This window comes from Labrus mixtus, chromosome 20 (genome assembly GCF_963584025.1).
Source record: "Labrus mixtus chromosome 20, fLabMix1.1, whole genome shotgun sequence".
Lineage (NCBI taxonomy): Eukaryota > Metazoa > Chordata > Actinopteri > Labriformes > Labridae > Labrus > Labrus mixtus.
The window spans coordinates 14923121-14947058 of record NC_083631.1 but is presented as its reverse complement, the minus strand read 5'-3'; the positions used below and the strand labels follow the sequence as shown (position 1 = coordinate 14947058).

At 42.2% G+C, this 23938-nt stretch overlaps 1 protein-coding gene across 1 annotated transcript in view; it reads right to left on the bottom strand.

The window, feature by feature from the left end:
• vat1 (vesicle amine transport 1) overlaps window positions 1–18930 on the bottom strand; it is a 30247-nt gene extending 11317 nt beyond the window's left edge. Inside the window, exons 1-3 of the mRNA XM_061026637.1 lie at window positions 18258–18930; window positions 12542–12749; window positions 1696–1866 (exon numbers count right to left, since the gene is read on the bottom strand). Of these exons, the coding sequence (XP_060882620.1) occupies window positions 1696–1866; window positions 12542–12749; window positions 18258–18683 (805 nt within the window). The 5' untranslated portion in view covers window positions 18684–18930. The remainder of the gene's footprint in view (window positions 1–1695; window positions 1867–12541; window positions 12750–18257) is intronic.
• Between the last annotated feature and the right edge of the window lie 5008 nt (window positions 18931–23938).

The following is a 23938-nucleotide window of genomic DNA, read 5'->3' as shown; positions in this document are numbered from 1 at the left end:
ACAAGAGAGAGAAGAAGGGGAGACTGATTACAGGTCTGGATTCAGATGTAGCAGCCTGCCAAGTCTCCTCAGCAGCCCCCTCTGCATGCCGGAGTTCACTTGGAGTAGCAAATGTAGCCAAGTTGTGCCATGTTTACACGAGGAGGAACCTGTACGTATGCCAAGAGCAGAGAGGAGTGAGGGGTGAGATCCTTCTGGTTTTTTGTTTTCTCATTCTTGTCACTGATAAGACAGGAGGGATAAAATGTCTTCATGTCATTGCTCATTCCTTTCCTGGGTGGAGGGAATAACAAACCGTCGTCGGGACGGATTGCAGTGCATGGAGACCTATCCATGAAGCTTTCTCTGCAGCTTATTAATGTCTGGCCATGCAGGCTCAAACTTAATGATGTTCCTTTGTGCCAGAGGGGACTCCTCAAATTGGGCTACCCCTCCTTGCTCCGTTAAACCCAGCTTCTATTGATTGCAGGAGGCTCACAGCAGGACTCTGCCATGACCGCAGCACAGTTGAATTGACAGAAAGCCAAAGACAAAAGGGGAAAGGTAGTGAGCAGGGCTTCACATTGATCCAAGCTTCTAATTAGATACATTCTGTCCAAAGTGTCAGCTCCGGCTCTAGTCCTATCAGTCTCTGAAATGTCTGTCTATCTCGCTCCATGTCCCAAAGAACAGACAGGCCTATACGATGGAGAGGGGCTATGAAATTAATCTTAAGCTTAAAAAACAGTCTCCATCCTGCTGGAAACACAACAGTAGGCAGAAGAAAAAGAAAAAAAAACAGGACTTTGTTTCAGCAAAAAGCAGCATTTTTGAAAGCCCAGTCACTCACTGTTTGGTGAATTGAGTTTGCCTGATGGGAAAAATGTCTTCCCACATGCTGTCAGTCTAACAAGCATGGCAGCCAACTCTACTGAGAATTCTGTCATGTGAGAGAAAAAAACTAAGTATTAAGATTCATCATCTCACTGTTTGCACTTTTGTTAACACTGATTAACAAAAGCTGGAGTCAGACAGTGTTCCCCATTTTAACACGATGGCCATTTTCCTCTGATGTCTGTCTCAGCTCAACAGCTGTTATGATGTCATCCTGTCATGTTCCAAGTCTTTTGAACACAGTAATACTGATACATTGTTTTAATTTGATGGGTTTCTGACTAGGGATTGTAAAAATCTACAAGAAGATAGAAGAAGAAGACACAGACTTTGTAAAACTACTAATTTGATAACCAGTTAGCTCAGGTTAGCATTCAACCACATTAAAGCTAACATTACTTTTCAGCAAAAGAGATACACAATAGAAAAGGAAAACTATACATTATTCTGAAATGAAAACACACCTTTTGCATGAACTTAACCCTGGAAGTAAAACACACTGGATGTTTCCTATCATATCATGTTTCACCATCAAACTGTAATGCTAGCTTAGGTTGAACAGTTGGTAGCTACTGAGTTATAAGACATGCTGTTCCTTTGATATTTGGTGATTCTTATTTTCCCAGTCTGTTGTCTTTTAAGTTGCTTAACCATAAGGAAGCTGTGAAATGAAAATGATTTATTAGATCATTTGGGAGTGTTGTTAAAGTAAATGATAAGGGTGTGAATATGGTGAATTATCAAGAGCCATGTAGGGAACACATGAATACAATTATGGACTATTTGTCATCACACTTGTCCAGGGTCAGATGAGTTTCTCACCTTTGGGACTGATCTTGCGGACCTCCTCCACATAGTCCTTGGTGCGGTAGTCAATGGGATGCTCGACCCCGCCCTGGCTGATGGTCTCGTGCTTGCTGGCCGATGCCGTGCCAAACACGGTCACATCCTTCACCGTCTTGCACAGCTGAGTTGCAGCGATGCCGACTCCACCTGAAGAAAGACAGCATGGGTTATTATTATACAGACGATGTTTGTGTATTCTTTGGCTAAGTGAGCTTAACCTAATGTTTTTAATACAACACTGTGAAACTGAAGAGAACCATCGCTGAAGGCATCTGAGGTTTCCCATTCTATGCGTATTTTCAGCGGTGGTCAGATTTCGGCAGGTAAATGTGATTTGCATTATTTTTTTTATCCCAAACAAGGCAGTCAATAACAGGCAGTCAGTGTTTGGCTCTAGGGTATGCAAAGACGTGAATTAAACACAATCACATTACCCCAGTTGGCCTTGGGAGAATAGATGCCCACACACAGATCCACAGACACAAAATTCTGGAGAGAGTAACCATTGTAGCTCAAATGACACATCAAATTTTTTGGTGGCCTTACTCAAGACCTGTCTGAAATTCCTCAGGACAAAAAAAAATGCAGCAGAGGAATCTGTTTTGTTGGGAAAATAAACATTCTATCTTAAATTACAAAAACAAAGCTCCTTCTATCTATGCAAGCTGAAAACAAAATTTGGTGGTCCGAAACAAAGTATGGTAAGACTGTGAGTTTCAGTGGATGTTTCACATATCTGTGTTTGTGTCCACGGTATTTGAAAGTGTGTACATAGTTGTGGCAAATGCCTCAGCCAATGTTTGCGCAGGAAGCCACAGCAAGGAGTAATAGGTTACTGATAAGCAGGGGCTTGTTTGATATAGAAGCTGACTTGAGGACTTGAAATGAAAGGTTTCTATAAAGGTCATCTGAGCCTGACCAAGTAAAGAGCACATCTTATCTGCTCCTGGCGAACAAGGAAACAGCTGCATTTACATCAACCTGCAACGACACAGCTGCAGTGAATGAACATGTGTAATTTAAATGTACGATAAAATTGTTTGCATCTAACTTCAAACGTAGTCAGAAAGGCAGTAGTGCAGGGAGGAAGGATCACGAAGGCCTGTGCACACTGGATTAGATTTCTGCAAAGGAACCAAGTCATATTTTTTATCTTGTACATTTCCTATCATATCAAATCAATATGATACTTCCTGTGTGCTTTTAAAAAGAGAAAAATACATTACAACACAAAATGATGCATACCACATCATCTCTCACTGCCACCAATCTCCAAAATTTTTAAGCTCTGAAAACATCTCTGTTTATTGTTGTGTGACAATAAATTTATCGGAAATTTCAAATTGGATTTAGATGGTTTGTTAAACAAAAGATAGAGTATAACTTTTCAACCGGTTAAACAATCAAATTTGTCAGGAAAAACTATGAACTTGGTTTTCACGTCAAATTCAAAATCACAAAAAGTAGATCCAGATGTTCATCATTGGACAGATTTGTACTTCATCTGCCGTTCATTCAAAGTGTCAGGACCAGTAATTGTACAGTTGTTGTGCTTCTTCATGTCTTTATTAGTAGAATATGTTAATATCAGAAATGCTATCTATTTTAATCCTTAGTATGGCTAAATATATAATGCATTAAATGACACTGAGGCACATCCTGAACTTTCATCTTTTTGTCTGTGCTATTGAACCATTTAAAATCACACTTTACTTTAACATCCGGTTTGTCTCTGAGCCAGAACTCTCACATAAAACAGCACTGAGACTGGTTAAAAAAATAACTTTAGAGTAATATTAGGATTAATGTTAGATGGAATGATTTTCTCTGACAAAATATCTGACAAGCATGAGAGTAAAAGAGGTTGTTTTCAGAGCTTTAACTTTCTAACTGAAAGAGTGCTTTGTTGAAGAAAATAGTCCCTTGAAGGAAGAAGAGGAAAACAAATAGAATATAACCCTTTCACATATCTCAATTTTGACTTTTGAAAGCGAGCTCAGGTCTGTGTGAGATAATGAGAGTACTCTGCATAACTTCAATCCATGCCTGCTGACACCGAGGAGAGCACTCATGAGAAAAAAAACAAAACCAAGGCTGCATGTTGCTGCTAGATGTGAGCATTGTTACAGCTTCGTTATAATAGCTCCATCTCTCCTTGTCCTCAGTGAGAAACCAAGTTTGTGTTGCCAAGGAAACCTGGGCCAAATTGCCGGCAATGACTGAGCAAAGGGAGCCATTTTGTTTCATTGACTGCTCTTCCTTGGGGCATAAAAAGATTCACACAGAAGACAGTTTCACGCTGTCGTTGACAGACTGGGTCAGAGCTTCCTCTTTGTAAGGATGTGCCAGTTTTTTTTTTTTTTTTTTCCAGGGGTAATTTTAGGGACAGTTCCAAGGCCAGACATTACATGTAGTTTTTTTTTTATCCCTATTCGAGAGCACCTGTTTAAGAGAGTCAGAATGGAAGATAAGAAAGCTGAGTCAACATTGACTATGCATTGTCTGAGTGTGAGGTTAAGAGCTGCTTTTGCTTAATGGCTCTGCCTCATAGTAGCAGCACTCACATAGAGGTGTGAAATGTGCCCAAGAGGGTGATGCATCCATTAACCCTGTATACTTCCAGCCAGACGCTCACATGATAATATTTAACCAATGCTGCTGTCATAAACATGGACACCCCTTCTGGTCCTGCTGCATAAAGTCAGCAGGCAAAGGGAACAATCCAAACATCTTTTTAATTTTGTTATTGATGTCTTTTTTATGTAAAGGAAAAATGAGCAACTTTCTAATCCTGATTGCTGTATAATCTTATCTGTTGCTCTGTTTTCTGTATTTCCAGTCTAAAAAGTGTACAGCTTCCATTGAGAGAGATTGTACCTGTTTCTTAATTCCACTGAGCACAAACTCCTGATCTCCCATCACATGACTGCTGAGCTCTGCCAACAACCTCTCACACACACACACACACACACACACACACACAAACTCATACCAACACACATCTATACATCCGTACACACACTGTAGATCACAAAGCAAAGTGAAGCTGGCTGCAGCCTTGAGCAGTTCTGAATGGCCGCTGGTATCAGCTAATCTTCACAAATATGCACAGAGATGAGAATATTAACCTCTGGTTGACCCCGTGCTTGGTTTCCTTGGTTTCCTGATGTAAAGTTTCTCCATTTATATATCCTTCTTTAGACCACATCTCTCCTGGTGGGTGTGGAGTGTGATTTAAAACAATCCACTAACACTTACTCATTGCTCAGGGATGAAAAAGTAACTTGAGCAAATTCTATCAGCTAACAACATTTATTCTCCTCAAAATTCTCTGAATTGCTGACACTTAGGAATTGGGATATCTCAAAGATCATCCACCTTTCTGTCTTGTTTTTCACTCTGGAGCAACAGGACACACAGTGGAGTTTTGTCTTCCCTTGAATCCTTCCTTTACTTGGATTTTGGCACAAATTGGACTTGGCTTCCATAACGTGACTGTGAGGAGCGAAGAGGAATTTTCCCCAAAACACAGCGGATTCCAGAGTGACACTGAGGCCGCTGTTATTGCTCCACACCCAGAATTCAACAGCAGGGGTCAGCGAGGACACGGAAATATACTTTTTTTTTTAAAAAGAAATGATAATAAGACAGATAACATGTCTGAGAGAGCTTTCAATCTACTCAAACATCGATATCAAATTGAGAGAAGTGTGTTTCTTCTTTGTTATTAAAATGTCAAATAACAGTTGGAAGACAAGTGGTAACCAACAACGCAAAAGAGATGACTGGTCCCCTGTCTCTAAGCTTTGGGTTGTTTTCTAGTATGATTTCTCCTGAATTTGTTTCCACATTTCCTCAAGGACTTTATGAACCTATCATTAGCCTGTGGTTGCAGCGGCTGACAAAGAATTCAACACAAAAATGGACCCAAGCATCTCTTTTTCACATTCAACATTCAGTGGCTTCATTACAACATAAACAAAAAAAAACAAAAAAAAATGAAACCGTATAAATTGTGTTTTTATTGCAGCTCCACGGCAAAGTTCAGATGTAATTCCTGTAACGTTGACAGGAGCTGTGGTTGCCAGTGTAAACGTGTACTCCTCCTGAGGTATTACTCTGGATTATGTAACCGTGGTGTGTTTTTTTTTTTGGGATGACTGTGTGTGTGTGTGTGTGTGTGTGTGTGTGTGTGTGTGTGTGCACCATGGGCTTTGAGAGCACTTTATGTGCTCTCTCTGATAGAAACTCTGATAGAGAAGCAGAGAGGAAGCCCATTTTTAGTTACTGGGTGAGTGAATTTAAAACAAAACATCCTCTGCTGGTGTGAGAAGCTGGTCCATGTGATTTCCTGAGAAATAATTTTCATGCTGCAAACGAAACACAGCATGCAGAAATACACATTTGCATCAAAACAGCTGCACATGCACAACATTTTTTTTTTAGCATATATGCATTGAAAAAGTATATTTCTTTAATTTCTGGAGGTTCACACATGCACACAAACAGGTGTTTCACATACACCTGCGACTGTTTGTGGTTAGGGTGGGGGTAGGTGCTGGGGTCATTTGTCAACTGCTGCAGCAACAAGGGCACGAGCAAGCAATGTGATTGGTGGGTTAGGATGGAGGTTGCCCTGGTTTCCCTCTCCTATCAGTGCAGTTGATCTGCCGCCGGCGATGCCAGGCATGGGGGAACACAGAGACGGTTCAACCACACAGCCCAGACTCCCGCTCAGTGGTCAGACTGAATTAGCATTCTCTAAAGTAGGGTAAGACCTCCTGAGAAGACAAACCAGGAAGAAGAGAAGACAGGAAACCATTTTATAAAGGCTCCCAAGAACAATGAGTCTATAAAAGGGAGACACGTAACTACACTAAAGCCAGGGCTTAAATAGCTTGGGTTTGTTAACTGATGGAAAAGGAATGAGCACAATAATCAAAGAGGGAATCCAGGGAGAAATAAGACACATACAAATCTATATCTCCTTCCTTATAGCTCACATGTTTCTTGCAATCATTCAACCCAGAAAAAATAGATCACATTTTTTTTGATCTGCAATCAACTGAAAATCCATACCAAGGTGAGGCAATCGATCCAGCTACCTGTTACATCACACCTTTAAAGAGCTTGAGGTAGAGAGATATATAAAGCCAGATATGCACCTTCCCTGTCAGACACAGCTAATGGAGTTGTTCCCAAAGTTAAAGTCCTGCTCATGTTTTTCATGGACAATCGATCTTCAGAGCATTTTTACCACGCGAAAAAAAAAGGACATGAAATTCTGCTACTTGAACAGTCTGTAGGCTGTTCATACCTTTTTGGGAAGGAAGGAGAGTGGATAGGGTCAGAAACACGTAGAGTGGGTGATGACATGTGGTGGGTAGATGGTCACTCTGAAGGCTACAGTCTCTGTACATTGGAATTGCAATACAGCCACTGAGCTAAACAGGCGCCCAATACACACCTCTTGGATTTAAAGTCAGAGGTTCAAGAAACCACAAGAGAAGGGTCATCTGCAGGTCTACTACCAGCCTTCTGTTGGAAACATCCTATCACAAAGCTCAACTTTTTTGTTGTTGCTGAGAGACAAACTTAATGGCTGAACCTTAAAAACAAGATAACACCATGTGCGAGGATTATTTTAGCTCCATAGCAGGGCGGAAAAAGGGAATATTGACAAACTAATTATTGTTGACCTGTCTTGGTGTGCCTTCTGTTAGCCTTGTTTCCTTGAGAAAAAAATCAACCCACTGAATGGGCAGAAGTTAATTACTTTGATGTTAACTTTTTGATCAAATCAAGAGATAAATAAGTTAAGATAAGATAACCTCAAAAAGATCACAATCCAGCCGTAATCTACAATTTGGCTGGACATTTGACATTTGAGAGTCAGAATCATGACGTTTTCCGATCTTCCTGTTGATGTCTCACAACAGTTTTGTCTTCTCAAAGACTTCAACTCTCTTTTTCTGTTCCGATGAAAGACAAAAGTGTAGTCCTCTGATTTCGACCCTGCGGGTAGCTCTTCCTTTCATAAAGAATCTTTGAGGCCTTTTTCTGTTCTTAGTTCAGATTGGCTCTTGTATTTAGCTTTGATTCAGCTTTGATTCATTCACGTTTAAACTAGTCTTATAGAGAATCCTTCTCAACAAATACGGCAAAAAAAAAACATGATTTGAAAAAATAAAACATCAACATAATTCAAGCTTCTTTGAGGAGATTTTAGCTGGTTATAAAACAGACTGAAAATAACACTTCCTCTTTTTTGGCCTTCAGTATTAAAGCAAAACAGACCATCAGAGAGAAGATTGACTATTCCTTTAAACTAACTTTTAGTGCCTGAAGCCGCTGCCAGAGGCTCAGTGTCAGACGAGGTGATACATTTTTGATGTAAACTATGGCTGACGTTTCATCAGAAACCATTATTTCACATCAGCAAAGAGATAAATGATGCACAGGGGTCATCATCGCTACAAGATTATAGTTCCTCAGAGTAGTTTTAAAGTAAATGGCCATAGCTTGAATATATTACTGTAAATCTTCCTGGAGAATCCCCATATCAACATTTATATATCATTAATAGAAACTCACAACCTCTAAAATAACCAGAAGCTAAATTCGATCCACACTTATACAGATTAAACTCTACTCATTCTCATTCTCAGTTTATATGTAGCAGCTGGAAGCCTATCACATCAAATGTTTCCGGATAATCCTCACTGTGTCTTGACGTAACTTCATCCTTTATGCATACACACCGCAAGAAGCAGCTGCAGGAAAAGTGTGTAAGACACTGTAATTGTCTGGCGAGAAAAAGAAACATTTTGTTATCAATCTTATTAAATATCACAGAGGATGTATGCACCTTACAGCGCTGTAAGGGAAAATGCTTTTAGATGCAATTAAACCACAAACTCTATTACTGTAGCACTGGCGCCAAAAGGTCATAAAGTCCTGTCACATGAAGCAACATCTTGAGATGAATTGATGACAAAGGCTCCTGTAGCTCCATATAATTCATACTGTGCATTCCACATCTGCAACACAATGCGTGACACTTGAAACTGGCCTGCGGTCATAGGAGAAATCATCGGGGTGGACGTCATCATTGGAAGCAGCGGAGCTCCATGTGTATGCAGGAATGTGTGGAGTGGGTGTGGTGTTGGGGGGTACTGGCTCGCGTTCATAAACATTCGGACCAGTTCAGGGAGAGGTCAGAGGAAAGGATGTTGGCCCGGAGCACAGAGGAAGACCCACGAGATGCATCCAAATGTCACCAAATGCCCCCCCCCACCCCACCCCCCCACCCACGCCTTCTGCGTAAAACAACGAGAAACGTTCGTACGATCCCCAATGACGAGGAGCGAGGGAGGGATGTGGGGAGGTCAACCCAGAGGGAGCGTAGGTCAACGAGGGCCATGGAGGGGAGGAGAGCGAGGAGAACAAGCAGGACAGAGGAGAACGGAGGATGCAGATGTTCAGCGCGGCGGGGAAGGGAGGCACGATGGGAGGAAATACAACAAGCTATTGTTTGGAGAGAGAGGACAGGACCGGAGCCACGAGCGAGGCAGCTGAGGACTACTCACTTACAAACACACACACACGCACGCACGCACGCACGCACACACACACACACACACACACACACACACACACACACACACGCACAACAAACATTAAGGCATGATTTAAGCTAACACCAGCCAGCCCTTCTGCTCTGGTCACTGTACTTTTGAGGAAATGATGGAGAGCTCTTGATAAGTAATGAGATTTTACCTGCAAAGAGGATACATTTACCCATCATGCCTCTGTAAAAAAGGTCAACTGAGGATGTTAAAGCCCTGAAGCATTTACTAAAGAGATGCTTTCATTAAAAAAATGTAATAATACGTAACATGGCTGCGCAAACACAGAGTCTTATTGCTGCTACAGAGCTGTTGATCTACTATGGCCTTTAATTAAAATTACAGTGCTTTAAATCATGATTTCCAAACAGTTTACCCTGTGACTGTCTGTTGTCTGCACCACTGATACTCCCACTCCTGAGATAAAAGGCTTACTATTTTATCTTCACAAAACATAAATTGATCCGGCAGGAATGCAGTGTTGTGAAGGCACGTCTAACTACCAGCATCTCTGCTGTTCAGCAGGATATATGACTTCTTGTCATAGACTTCATCAAGCCCATCTTCTTGATGAAGTCTTGTGAGACAGCGTGTCCACACATTAATACTGCATGTGGTTATATGAAATGTTAACCGGGGCTGAGGGCGGAGTTGAAGAGGAACAGAGTACTTTAATTACAGTTTCACAATCGAAATACAATAAATGCTCTGTAATCTGGTGTGTTACTTAGAATAGATTTCAACAAAATGATTAGACAGCTCAAGTTCAAAGACAGAATTTTTAGTTTCCGTATGTGTAGTGGTTTTTACACATTATTATGTTACACAATACAGTCAAAAAAGGACTTAAATATGATGACATGAATAAGTCTTTAAGCCAGAAGTTCTATCTGTGACTGGAAATAATCATTTCTAAAGATGGAATAACTTCAGTTCCAAACAAAGCGGGGCAAGATTCCCCACAAGGTGTTTCAGAATAAGAGGAGAGCATTTAAATTCAACTAAATTTTTGCTTTTTCTGGAATTCCATAGTGAAATCACTTAATTACATAAACCAAGCGACAACCTCTGGTGTTGAAACAAACCTGCAGTTCATCGAATGTCCACTGGAGGCTGGGAGCAGAGGCACCAGAAGTCCCATACACACCCATTCAAAAAGAAATCCTGTTTTTACAGCAGATATGAACATGTTTTCAGCCTGATTAAAAAAAAACACAAACAAATATCCATCCACCTTGATTTTATGAAGGAGAAGTGTTATTCACATTAAAGAGCATAGCTGACCCGATTGACATGCGGGCGTGATGTAACGGTTTGTCAGGAGGCTTAAAACCCGCCTCAGCTCCAGCTCTCAGACTGTCGTTTGGTTGACTGAGAGTTACAATCGGGTTACAATTTTGTGAAAGTAACTGGAAGTCATTTAATCAGGAAAATGACCTCTGTCTGCAATTACTTTTATAATGTAAAAAAATATCAGACTTTAGACCAGGCACTGACATACATAATCATAATATCACTATCTCTCTCTCTCTCTCTCTCTGGTCCTGGCAATGTCACAGCAGACACTTTTGATCTCTTTAATAAGCAGAAATCACACACACACACACACACACACACACACACACACACACACACACACACACACACACTTAGCTTGCTAGCACTCAGGGGGAATGTGCACCCCCTCACACTAGAGTAACACCTTTTCCACAAGACACTATGATCATGCTAATATGCTAATGCTAACATAAAAAGCCTTCGGAGCCTCAGCGGAACAGCGATTGATAATAACTTACACATGCAGAGAATGACCGAGTGCAGTGAGGCAGACTGTTGAGCAAAACGTTTTTTTTTTTTTTTTTGTCAGAGCCTCAGTAATGTGCTTTAACAATCCTGATGTCCGGACAGCCGGCAAGCCAAGACTGGCAGCCCGCCGCCAGAAACCAGAGACGCCGCCTAGACCAAACCAGCAGGGGAAATTGTCTCTTACACCACACTTCCCCAGCATTCCTCCTATAGCACACATACTCTGCACGGAAAACAACATGTGTCACGTCAGCTGGATGATATGACGAATACAAACATTTTGGATTCCTCTGCAGACCACCAAACCCACAACTATGAGAATGTTAGCTGCCTTTTATCTCTGGGGAAGCTGCACATTTGAATTCTAATCTTACAACTTGTCCATTTTCTCTTGAATTGTTTGAGTGCTAAGGGATACATCCACCTGGACTAGCGGTTCCCTGGGGCTCTCGGTCATTTTTTTTTGTCTCCCAGAGAGAAAACAGGCTCAGGTTCCATTATGCTCTTACTTCACTTAACACCCACACACTGTCCCAAATGCAGAGGGATTCCATTCTGATTCCCTCAGCACAGAAAGAGTGGGAATGAGAGGAGAAGTGAAAGCTGCACACTGACAGATAGAAATGGCGAGAGAACAATTTATTTTGGCTAATGCACTCCCCATACTATCCAGCTGGCCTGATTGTGAAAACACAACAAAAATTAAATGCATCACACCCTGAAACAGTTGCTTTTACTCACTAAATCTGCAGCTTTCTCCCATGCACTCACACTGACCCCTGACCACACAGTGCAGGTGGCAGGTGCTGCACAGTGGAAGCGCAGTCCTAGCGGGTTTGTAAAACTAAGCCATTTCTCATACTAATGAACCGTGGGACCTTCTGCAGTCATAATTCACAGAGAAGAGAAATGCATACACAGGAGGTGCAGAGCAAGAGGAATTATTCTACTGTAAACATTCAAGGGCGTTTGCCTCCATGCCAAAAAAAGAAAACAAGCTTTGAATCTTCGCTCATGCATAAAATGTTTTAAAAGGTAGATCTGCTCAAAGGTACTAAATTAATTTGCAATGTTAGCACGATCCAGTGGTGGAATGACATGAAACTGATTAAAAGTGTTTTTCAGCTGCAGGATTATGACATAAATCTTAATTTGAGCCTGACAGTTTGTATAAATACTACGGCGAATGGAGTAAAATAATGTGTCTCTTAGTTTGTAAATGAATTATTAATCAACTTATAATGAATTCAACCATGATTGAAATTAATGAGATTTATTGAAGCATGTTGCACCCATTCCCGGCTGAAGACTTTCATAAAACAGAAGGGACAATCGATCTTGCTGTTCATGCATGTAAGCTGTGTGTGTGCCTGTATTTGTGTCTTCACCTGCAGCAGCGTGAACCAGGACACTCTGGTTGGGCCGTAGGTTGCCGAAGTCAAACAGCATCATGTAGGCGGTGATGTAGTTCACGGGCAGGGCGGCTGCCTCCTCGAAGCTCATGCCCTCTGGGATGAGGAAGGTGTGGCTCGCAGGCACCACGGCCACCTCCTGCCATAGCCCGAAGCGGTTCAGCACCATCACCTTATCACCCACCTGACACAGAAGATACAAAAAGGCACACGGTGAGAAGGAGGTACAAAAGAAAAAAATAGCACCTGAAAACAATCACCTGTACCCAAGTGAAAACGTATCAACTTGCTGATTGGTAAATCGATTAAAAGACTAAAAATTATGTCTAAATATTGAGTCAATTTTACAACCTCAACACCTCCAGCTGCCTTCCAGAGTGCTTGAACAACTAACTAACACACTAATATGCAGGATATGGAACATGTATTGGAACATGAAATCTTTTTCTGCCTTAATTAAGAGTGCGTTAATGTTGATACTGGATCATGGTGATATATATCCCATAGCACCGTGAGTCATGGCATTTGTGGTGGTTTAATCATACTTTGCATTTTTAAAATATGACTTTTCTCCGCCTGAAGTTCATTCATATCATTGCATGTACAGTAAGCTCCTCCAGCTCCCCATCACCATCACGTCTTTGCAGTCTCAGTGGCTTATTCATTTCTTTAGCCAGAGAAGAAGTTATCAGACATCACCTCAACCAACAAAACTGAACATGCAAGGATAAATACAACAACTATTGTGCTAAATTAAAAGATAATATGGTTAATGAAATCAACTTCTTGAGCATTAAAAGGACCCACTGGCAGCTCTGCACCCCAGGAGGTTTAACTGCTAGATCCTGAGGTGATCTGGAGCTTCCTGCCATCTGCAGCTCAACGGTTTCTTGGCGCCGTGGGAATGATGCGAGCCGTGCAGCAGGCGTAGTAAGTTTGTGGTTTATTGTTCGCGTACAACTATGGAAGACATGCAAACATGCAGCCAACCCAACCTGGAAGAGTTTAATTTGTGAGAAAACAAGGAGGTTGACAACCCACTGCAGAGTAAGAGAAGACACTGTGTTGCCTTCTCAGAGGATGTTTCTGACAGAGCTAACGGTTAGGAAGCCACAGACGTCATTCTACGTGCTCGCCACAATCTCCACCATGTCATTCTCTGCTTCCAGTCTGTCCTTATCAAAGCAGGATCCTTCGATTCACAACTGTTTCTGTCAAAAAGGCCCAGCCATGATCTAAACTTACCCCTGGCTCCCCCACCAACCAATCAGCGGAGCCCGCTCGAGGTACACGGGAAACAGAGACGGCAGCAGCATTATAACTCTCTTCCTGTTTTCTTCCTCCCCCTTATCCTCCCCTCTCGACGCAGCGCTCCCTTCCCGCCATGTTTCCATTCTTCTCACTTTTTCTCTTCCCCTCTTTCTCTTTCACTTCCCGTCGCCTTTCCCTCTGACAACTTTAGAACATCTTCCTTCCCCTTCTCCAGCCTCCCGTCTCATCCTGTCTGGGCCTTTCCTCCCTGTTTCTTCACCCTTTGCTGTCTCGTTCTGTCTTCGCGGTCCTCCTTTCTTTTTCCATGCGAGGAGTGTCCCACATCCCCTCTACTTCCTCATCATCAGCGAGACAGGACAATGGAGCCCATCTTCTCCCCTGGCCTCCCTGCGCTCATCAGGGACCCTGCCAGATTCTTCCCCATGGCTGAGCATAAGACAAGCGCTCTCCTCCTGGGAACAAACCCGCTCCACCCGGGCCTCTCTAATGGTCTGGAGGGAGCCATGCGCCTCGCTGTCTATCCACTCCAATTAGAGAGATCTCCCTCTATCTCTTTCTCTTTTCATAGCCGCATCTTTCTGTCTGAGGCCTAGTCATTTGGTCTATTTTCAAACTTTCACTTTTCAACCATGGGCTACTTCTCTTTCCTCTCCTTTGTTCGCCATACTCATGCTTGCTTTCTTCCTTTCTTTTAATCTTCAAACTCATCATCCTCGCTGCTGTAATTGGGACTACAGAGTGGCACAAATCAATAGATGGGGGAGTTCAGGCCTTTACAGGAAATACACACAAATATGACTCACACCTTCAAACGCATCTACAGCTATTCTTCTGCACCCACGTAGAAGCATGTGAGCTACTGACAGTCACAGAATCTGGGTAGAAAAACATCCAAGGCCGAGTGAGCGAGCGAGCCTTGTGACAGTTCTGTTACAACATCTTTGCAGTGTGACACTCATACACACAGACACACACACACACACACACACACACACACACACAGACACACACACACACACACACATCTTGCATTTCCTCTCGCAGCTTTCATGCCACTGCTGAAAATGTAGTCACATTTGGGGTCAAGAGTGCGGGGGGGGGGGGGGGGGGAGGACTGAACAATGACACTTCCAGTCAGCTGTATATGAATGGACTTAATCAGATGGTGATTCAATTTGGGGTATGTGGGCCTCTTAGTCAGCTGCTCCATGGTTTTGAGATTTGATGATCTCAGCAAAAAAAATGATCAGAGGCAAATAAAGGACCAAGAAAATTTCTGATACAATGTTCCTGAGTTGGGCTGAGGGAGAGATGAAGGTTAGATGTTATCACCCACATAGGCTGCATGACTCCTGTGAATGTGATGAAAAGGAAACATAATATCTGCCTGGTGTCAGCGTAGGTGTTATGGTGCTTTAACACGTTTTGGTATGATTGTCGGATAAAGGCCACGCCCTGCTTTCACACAGGCCGCATGCTGCTTTCTGCACTTGACTGCACCTGATTATGCAAATTAGAACATCACGCTACCAAAACACCATTATTACTGTACTCATTTTGCAGTTGAAGTGATATAAGAAGCCCTAGTGCAACTCTAAATTTTCAATCTTGGACATTTTCTAAATTTGACAACAAACACATTGTCTGTTTTTAAGTCTGCAGTTTACAGTAAACTTTACTGATGGTGATATTAAGGGAGGGGCAGAATGAAAGAGGCATCCACTGACAGTAGAATGGAGAGAGATTATCCAAAAGGAGGAAAGATAGATAGAGGACAGGAAGGAGGGATGGAGGAAATACCAGACTGACAATGTGGGCCAGAGGGAGGTAATTGAGAACATATGGGTCAGATCCTACCAAAATTAAAAAAAGAAAAAAAAAGCAGTCCTTGAGATAAAAAGTGCTGATGTTGAGTGTGACTGGAGCTTCCTTGTGATATTTTAAATCTTCCCTTGCTTACTCACTGTTACACTTCTCCCCTGTTTTCCCTCTGAGGTCATGCGGGGTGAGGACACTGTAGTATTACTTCATTCAAATCTATTGCCCCCTTGAGGGATGCTGGTCTTGCAGCAGCTATTGAAATACAATGCAAGGCATGCAGTGGATAAGAAATATATGAAAAGAATGAAAAACAATAGAAAACAGGGGGGCTTTAGGGAAACACATGATCAATCTATTTTCAATTAAGAAGAAGAATATCCAATGTTTAGTGAGGTTCAAACAGCGGCAAGATAAAAAAAATAAGCCAAACATTACTTAGCCTCTCGTGTTTATGTTGCATTGTTTAATCAAATGTCATAAATGTGTTTGTAGCTTTATGTACACTGTTATGGAAATGAACTATCAGACACACCCCTTATTGCATGCCTTTGTGTGCCTGTGTGTGTGTGTGTGTGTGTGTGTTGGTGGACAGACAGAGCTGCAGTGAGTGATGAGCCTCCAAAAAAATGATGTGCCTTTAGGGTCAGCACATTCGCTCCGTGCCAAAACATCTCAATCCATTAACAAGATTGGCTCTTAATTCTATAAGCAAAAGGACTGCAAGGGGATGAGGGGGCGTGCGGCCTTGGTGACAAGGTGTGTTTGTGCATATGTGTCTGACCTTTAAATTCAATCTACATTACTGACAATGTGGAAAGAAGCTGTAAAGTCATTTCGAAACACAACCTCCTGTGCTGTGTGGCTGTGACTGGCTGACCTATCATCGATCAGCGTCTCATTACTCTGCATTTATTCCCCATCCATATGGATTTGTGCCTGACAGACATATGTGCCACTCCCAGCCAGATGTACTGACTCTGCCGCTGCATCCCACATATGATCAGCGTGGTGTTAAGCACACATATTAACAAGCTGATGTGAGAAAATGTGGTGCTATTACAACAAACAGTGAGTCACCACTGACTGATGTGTAACATTTTGCCTTTGATGTTTAATTGCCTTACAAAAGGCGTTAACGTGGTAATGCCACAGGGCCAGGAGGCAGACATATAGACTGTGACTCATCATGCATTGAAAGAAAGAAAGTGACAATAATTCTCTTCACCACTTCACACACTGTGGCTGAACATTAAAGAAAGTTTTTTTTTTTTTTTTGATGGTTGTTGGATTAAATTAACTTTAATTTGGATTTATTGATGGCTGTATATCTTCTAAACACAACCGAAGCTCTGTGTTGACAAAAAGGGCGAGTGATGATCTGTTTCTCACATCATGCTGTCTGATGCTGCCTCGCCCTTTCAGCTCGGTGAGTCTGTGCGCCACCGGTAACAAAAGGCGTCGGGGACTCTGGTCTCCGCCACCAGAGTCAAGTCAGACACACTAAGAACTGTGGCACCAAGATTCTGTCTTTAAAATGAAATCGCTTCTAAATACTTTTTTTTTGCAGTGAGAGCATCGAAAGTAGCGATTGTAAAAAATCAAACTGATAGCCTTCTTTTTTTTGTCGTTAAGTAGGCCTATTATTCATCCTTTTTTTTACAGTAGCATTTAGATGCATGGAGGCCACATACATTTTTTACAGTGCATGAATGCTTTGTTAGCATAAAAAAAAAATGATAGGCTCAAACATCCCTCTTTTATTGCTGTGTATGTATGTATGTTGAATGTATCCATCTCCATTAAAAACAAAGTGAACTCTCGGGTTCGATTTTAAAGCTTTAAATTTGAAGGCGGAACAATCTGATATCCGGTTTTATTTTTCGCTGACTTGATGCAGCTCTCAGCGCCTTGGCACACATCGAAGCGCAGAGCAGCGTAGGTGCAGCAAGAGTGGAAAGCATCCAGAGGATCTGCACGTGACAGTTCAGACTTTAGATTTAAAACACGCACCGTGAATGCATCTTCATCTCTGAAACTCTTTTTTTTTTTTTTTTTACAGCGTACTTGAAGTTGCTCAGCCTAAGTGCGCACAGACAGCGCCGTTCGACAACAGGGGAGACAAGAGGGGCGACGCCTGCTGCTGCTGCTGCTGCTGCTGCTGCTTTCATTGTGCTCAACTCTCGTCATTTATACATTTTTGCTACTTTCTGAGAGATAAAAAAAGCCTTGAATTCAATAAGAGGCTTTATTTATTTGAACTTTGAGAAAACAAGTGCTGCCTCCTTACGCACGAATGTATGAATGGATGAACGCCCATGGCAGCTCAAATGTATTATTTTTATTTAATGTAAAACTCATTTTTGAAATAACCAGATCCAATAGCTTGTTAGAATTTAATCCATTAAGTGTTTAAACTGTCTTATAAGGCATCACCAGCATTCTCTGAGCAGTGAGCACAGCCTGACACGCCCATATCCAGATGTAGCACTTCAGCACCCAAAAAGCAAGCGAAACACAATTTGATCACTTAAACCATGAAACACACAGTGAAATGTAACTTTGAGTTTAAGAAGAAAGACGTGAGCCATGGTGTGCTTACTTTTCTGTCCGTCACTTCTTCTCCCACAGCCTCCACGAGCCCGGAGCACTCCATCCCTAGGGTGACCGGCGGGGATGGCATCCGGTCGTACAGCCCCTGTCGAGCCATCAGGTCCGCGAAGTTGAGCCCACATGCCTTGACCCGCACCAGGACCTCACCCGCCTTGAGCGTGGGCTTCCCCTTCTTCACCTGTAGCTTGACTTTATCATATCCTCCATGGCCGGTGAGCACCAGGGCGCGGTACGTGAAGGTCTCCTCCTCGGGGACCTTCTCGGTGGCTGCCGCTGGGGTGGCATCTGCCTCGGCTGCGGCAGCGGGCGCTGACTCGGTTTTAGGCGGCTCGGCTTTTGGCTCCTCGGCGGGTTTGGTCTCCTGCTTCTGGTCCACAGCGTTTTGCTGCTGGGCAGGTGCGTCCTCTCCAGACATTGTGCAGGGAGCTGAGAGACAGAGATGAGTCTAGAAAATGACTTGTGAGGCTTTTTTTAGAATCAACTTGTTGTGCTTCTTGTCGTCGTGCACTGGCTTTGCCCTTTGTCTGTTTCTTTTGCAAATTAAAGAAAAGGAGAGTCAGAGCTTCTTTTCAGCAGTTTTGCATGGAGACTCAAACCCCGACAGAGTGGACTGCTCAGTGGCCAGTGGCTGTCAACGCCGTGCTCTGACAGAGTGTGAGTGGGACGAGACGCAGGCTGGCTGGAAAACCCGGAGAGCTGATGAAGCTCATGGATGGGCGTTTGTGATTGGCTGGCTTTGGGTTGGGTAGGGCTATGAGGTTAAGCATATGATGCATCAAGTAAGGGTGATTTGCAAAAATGCACGGTATTTGTAAAATGTAGCCTATATGCATTTGAAGCAATCTGAAGAAATCTGCTGATTTCTGCCTGTCTGCACAGAAATATTCAAGTTAAAATTAGGTTATATCACAAGACTAAAAAGTAGTAAACACATAAACACAAGAAGGCAAATTATTTAAGGATTATTCAGACAGAAAGACACGTCAAGCCATAAAAAGTACAATGAATTTGTATTTTTGGGCTGTCTGATTACAAAGCACTCCTAGAGTCCTTGAGATGCTTTGAATCAGCAGACTCAATCAATTAAGTGTCATTTATCTCACTAAGTAAAGTACTGGCTGATTTGTGGCTGTTTACTGTTTCCAGCCCGGTTTATGGTGCATGCTGGCACACAAGGAGCTGGAGGAAACGTCTGTTTAGGCTGCCTAGTCCACTGTAGGATTTGCAGGAACTTTGGGCTTGCGTGCTGCTCATTGTTGTAATTTCCCTTGCACAGGCGACTCCGAAAAATACGAGTTTGTGTTAAGGTCACGCATGCTTTTGATTAAACGATTACAACCTGCTTTGTGTTATTTAGCCTAAGGGAGCTGGAGCCACAGGGCGGGATGGCCTCTCCATCAAGAGCAACAGTGACAGGGCCACTAGGAAAAATCCCAGCAGGTCATTCAATTAAAGATATGGGTGTGTTAAACCTTTTTTGATGATAGTCCAGATATAACAAAAAAAGAAACCAGGTCCACATTTTCCAGCTGAGAGGGCAGCCCCAGTCCATTCAGAGAGATGAGACCGCAGGAGGAGAAGTGAGACACCTTGTGGCTGTTAAGTGCCACTCAGCACTCCTGAGGCCAAAGTCGGCATTGATCAATATCCCACAGATGCTTAAGAATATAGCATGTAGACATTTATTGATCTCCCCTTTGAGGGAAGTAAATGTTACATAGCAGGTTGTCTGATCTCCTGTTCAATCTAAACACACTTCAGCATGCTGTGGGTGAATCTTCTCCTCATTAGCTGTGGGTGGGCCTGTATGATAATGCAGCATTCAGGAAAATTACCTGGACTGCAGGACGGAGTTTGAGAAAAAAAATGATTACAAGCTTTACATGTTTCAATAAAGAGACTTTCAGTACATGCTCCAGCAGAAACACACGGTTGAAAAAAAGTATCCATCACAGGAAATGGCAGCAGTTCAAAGGAACACAGCAGAAGAGAGACATACTGCCACGGACACCTGGTGCAGATTGGAAACCTCGTCTATTGTCTAAGTAGGTTAGTGGATGCATAATGTTGCTCAGTGGTGTGACTTGGCCTGGATAAAGTACTGTGTCACCATTCTGCCAGGCTGAGTCTGCAGGGAGTCTGAACAATCTCTGATGATGAACGTCTCTACAAACACACAAGTGTTTCACTTCCACTTAAACTAGGACTTTTTTAAAAATTAAGAAACAGGTTTTAAAGAGAAATCTCATGCATGCTGTCAGCAGGAATTTAACCATAAATGACTTACAGTAAGTTAAAGTAACAATACCACCATGTAAGACTACTGTAACAAGTAAAGGCACGGCTGTGTTAAAAAATAATATTTATTTATTTCTGAAAAGAATTACAAGTAAAGGTCAAAGTATCAGTCACATTATAATGTTGTCTTTCTTCTGAACTTTTTGATAGCTTTAGGAATAATAACACGTCATATTCAGGGAGTGTTTGTATATTTTGGGCTTAATAATCTCCAATATTATCATTGACACATTTGCTATAATTGTTGTGTGCTTACCTTTATCTTAATTGACACCTACCTCACCCATCTGTTAGTTTTGCTTTATGGACCTGTTGGGCGGGCAAACATCCTAAAAGGTAAACATTTGGCAACTTGAACACTGGTACATTTCTACATTAATCTTACAGCCTTCTGACAAAAGTTGAACCCTGAAGGTGATCTGCATTCGAGCTCTAGATTGCAGTGAAGGTTGCCATGTGTATATAAATCACACATGCTATGTTATTTGCAGATGTTAAATTAAAATGCTGAGTTTTAAAGAGCTTTTGTTCATTTTACTGGATAGTCTTTGGTTGGGTTCAATTCTTTTTGGCTAGTTCACAGAAACTCAGAGCTAGCTCCCTCCCAATTCCAGACTTGCCAATTAATATATGCTAAATGTTTCTGTCTCACATTTTTTCATGTATCCCCCTGCTGAGGGATCTTGCCCTGACTTGGCTGTTTTCTGTTTGGTTCATTCATTAATTTAAACATGTTATGACAAATTTCTACACTTTGATGAGAACAAACTTGTGACCTTTTGTGTCTGTAACTCTTGTAGTACACTGCCACCTGCTGTTCAATTAGAGGTACTTTAAAGGGGTCAGTTCATGTTATTCACACACAAACAGACACACACAGGCACAAATTTACAGCTTGCTAGAACTCAGGTGTGCACCCCTCCCACACTAGTAACAACAAGGATTTTTCTCAGTTTTAGAAAATAAATAAATAAATTTATCAACTTTGAAAAACTGACTGCTGTCCTGGAACAATTTACAAATCCTGCAAAGTGATTGACTCTCGTTGGTCATTGGGAATTTTGTTGGCAGTGAATTACAAATTACATCAACAACAAAATCAGTTCTCATTAACACTGAAGACATACTTACTTGTAACTTCTCTTCCTAACCAGTCTATGAAGTTACTGTCCAGATTTTGGAAATTAAGAGGTCAATTTTGGAGTTGCAAAATAAATAGGACTATAGTAGTGGTTTATTTTGGAGAGTGAACACAGAAGTTCCCTTTTCAAAAATGATTGCTATTCTTTGCTATTTTAGTAGGGCAGTGAAAGTATTAATGCATCAGTATAAAAACAACAGACCACAGTATGTGAGGCTTCAGGACTGTGAGTCTGACATGGTGGTCTGCAGTACAGGGGCCCCGCAGGGGACAGTTCTCTCCCCTTTTCTCTTCACCCTGTACACCTCGGACTTCTGTTACAACTCTGGGAGCTGCCACCTGCAGAAGTTCTCCGATGACACAGCCATCGTGGGGTGTGTGTCTAAGGGGAGCGAACAGGAGTACAGGCAGGTCATCATGGACTTTGTCGACTGGAGTGAGCTCAACCACCTTCAGCTCAACGCCAGCAAGACAAAGGAGATGGTGATTGACTTCCCCAGACTGCACCGGTGAACATCCAGGGCTTGGACATCGAGAGGGTGGAGACGTACCTGGGTGTTCACCTCAACAATAAACTGGACTGGTCACACAACACCGACGTCCTGTACAAGAAGAAGGGCCAATGTCGACTACACCTGCTGAGACGACTGAGGTCCTTTGGAGTGTGCAGGACTCTGCTACGGACTTTTTATGACACTGTGGTGGCATCTGCACTTTTCTATGCAGTGGTCTGCTGGGGAGGAGGGAGCACAGAGAGTGACAGGAAGAGACTGAACAGACTGGTCAGGAGGGCCAGTTCTGTCTTGGACTGTCCTCTGGACTCTGTAGAGGAGGTGGGTGAGAGGAGGACGTTAGTGAAGCTGACATCCATCATGGACAACCCCTCTCACCCCCTGCATGACACTGTGGGGGGCCCTGAGCAGCTCCTTCAGCAGCAGACTGAGACACCCACCCTGCAAGACAGAGCGCTACCGCAGGTCGTTCATCCCATCTGCAGTCAGACTGTTTAATCAGACTCTTGAACAGCATCACCACCTCATGCTACACACTGTGCGTGTTTTTTTTAAGAACAAAACCCTTTCCTGTGTAGTTACTGTGTAATTTTACATTATTGTATTTTTTTATTTAACTGATGTAATTATATTCCCGTCCCCTGTTTTCTGGAGCTGCTGTAATGCACAAATTTCCCCCACGGGGGATCAATAAAGTTTATCTTTATCTTTATCTTTAAGTTAACAATGCTTCACTTTAAGGGGCAATTTTTCTACAATTCAACACTAAAAGTAACCTACACTGATACTCCTGTACAATCTGTTTATACTTTTCTATGGCATAACATTTTAAAGGTGCACTATGGAGTTTTGGTAGAGAAATCTGAAAGTTGGAGAAACTGAAAGATTATGTGATATATGTTCATAACTCAATACACAAATTTTCCTCAGGAAAATTTGGTCCCTTTTGGCCCCCTATTTTTTCTTTGAGTATAAAGTTTGTGTATTTAGTTCAGAAAATATAACATAGACCTTTTTCAATTATCAAACTTTCAGATTTCAGTACCAAATCTACATAGTGCATCTTTAATGCAAGACTTCTTTTCTAAAAAGAGATCTTTTTAGGTAGACACAGCAGCTGATCACTTCTTGCGCCACCAAAAAGAGAGACAATCCAAACAGCAATCACTACAGACACTAAAATAACGTTGATAAAAGGAAGCCCTTTTTATGTCGTTTGGTAAATATTTAAATGATTTAATCGATGGTCTTTTGCCACTATAATAAAATATTGAACAGTTTTAAATGTAAGAGCATTTTTGTCCAGAAGGGGGCAGTGTCTGTCTGCAGGGGTGAAAACGTGACTCAACAGTGGCGCACATGGTACCGCGTCATTTAATGATCTCTTTCACAAAACTAATAACTACTGAACTGAGCACCTCCGGGGAATATCATCGAAATGTAAGGCAATTTGGCCAATAAAGATCACCCATTCACCCCTAGGTGCGTAATTTGATGGACTGTTTTATATGTGTACGCTGTATTTATTCTATTTCCATTAAGAGGTCAGGCTGGCAATAAATCTAGACGAGTAATGTGCTGAGAATTTATGCTGATCTCTCTGGTAGGTCTATAGTGAGAAGTTATCAAGGACAATAAAACACCAAGATTGGCAAATAAATATTAGGCGAGAAAGACATTTAGAATTTATTCCATTGCATTTGCATTATTATAACCTAT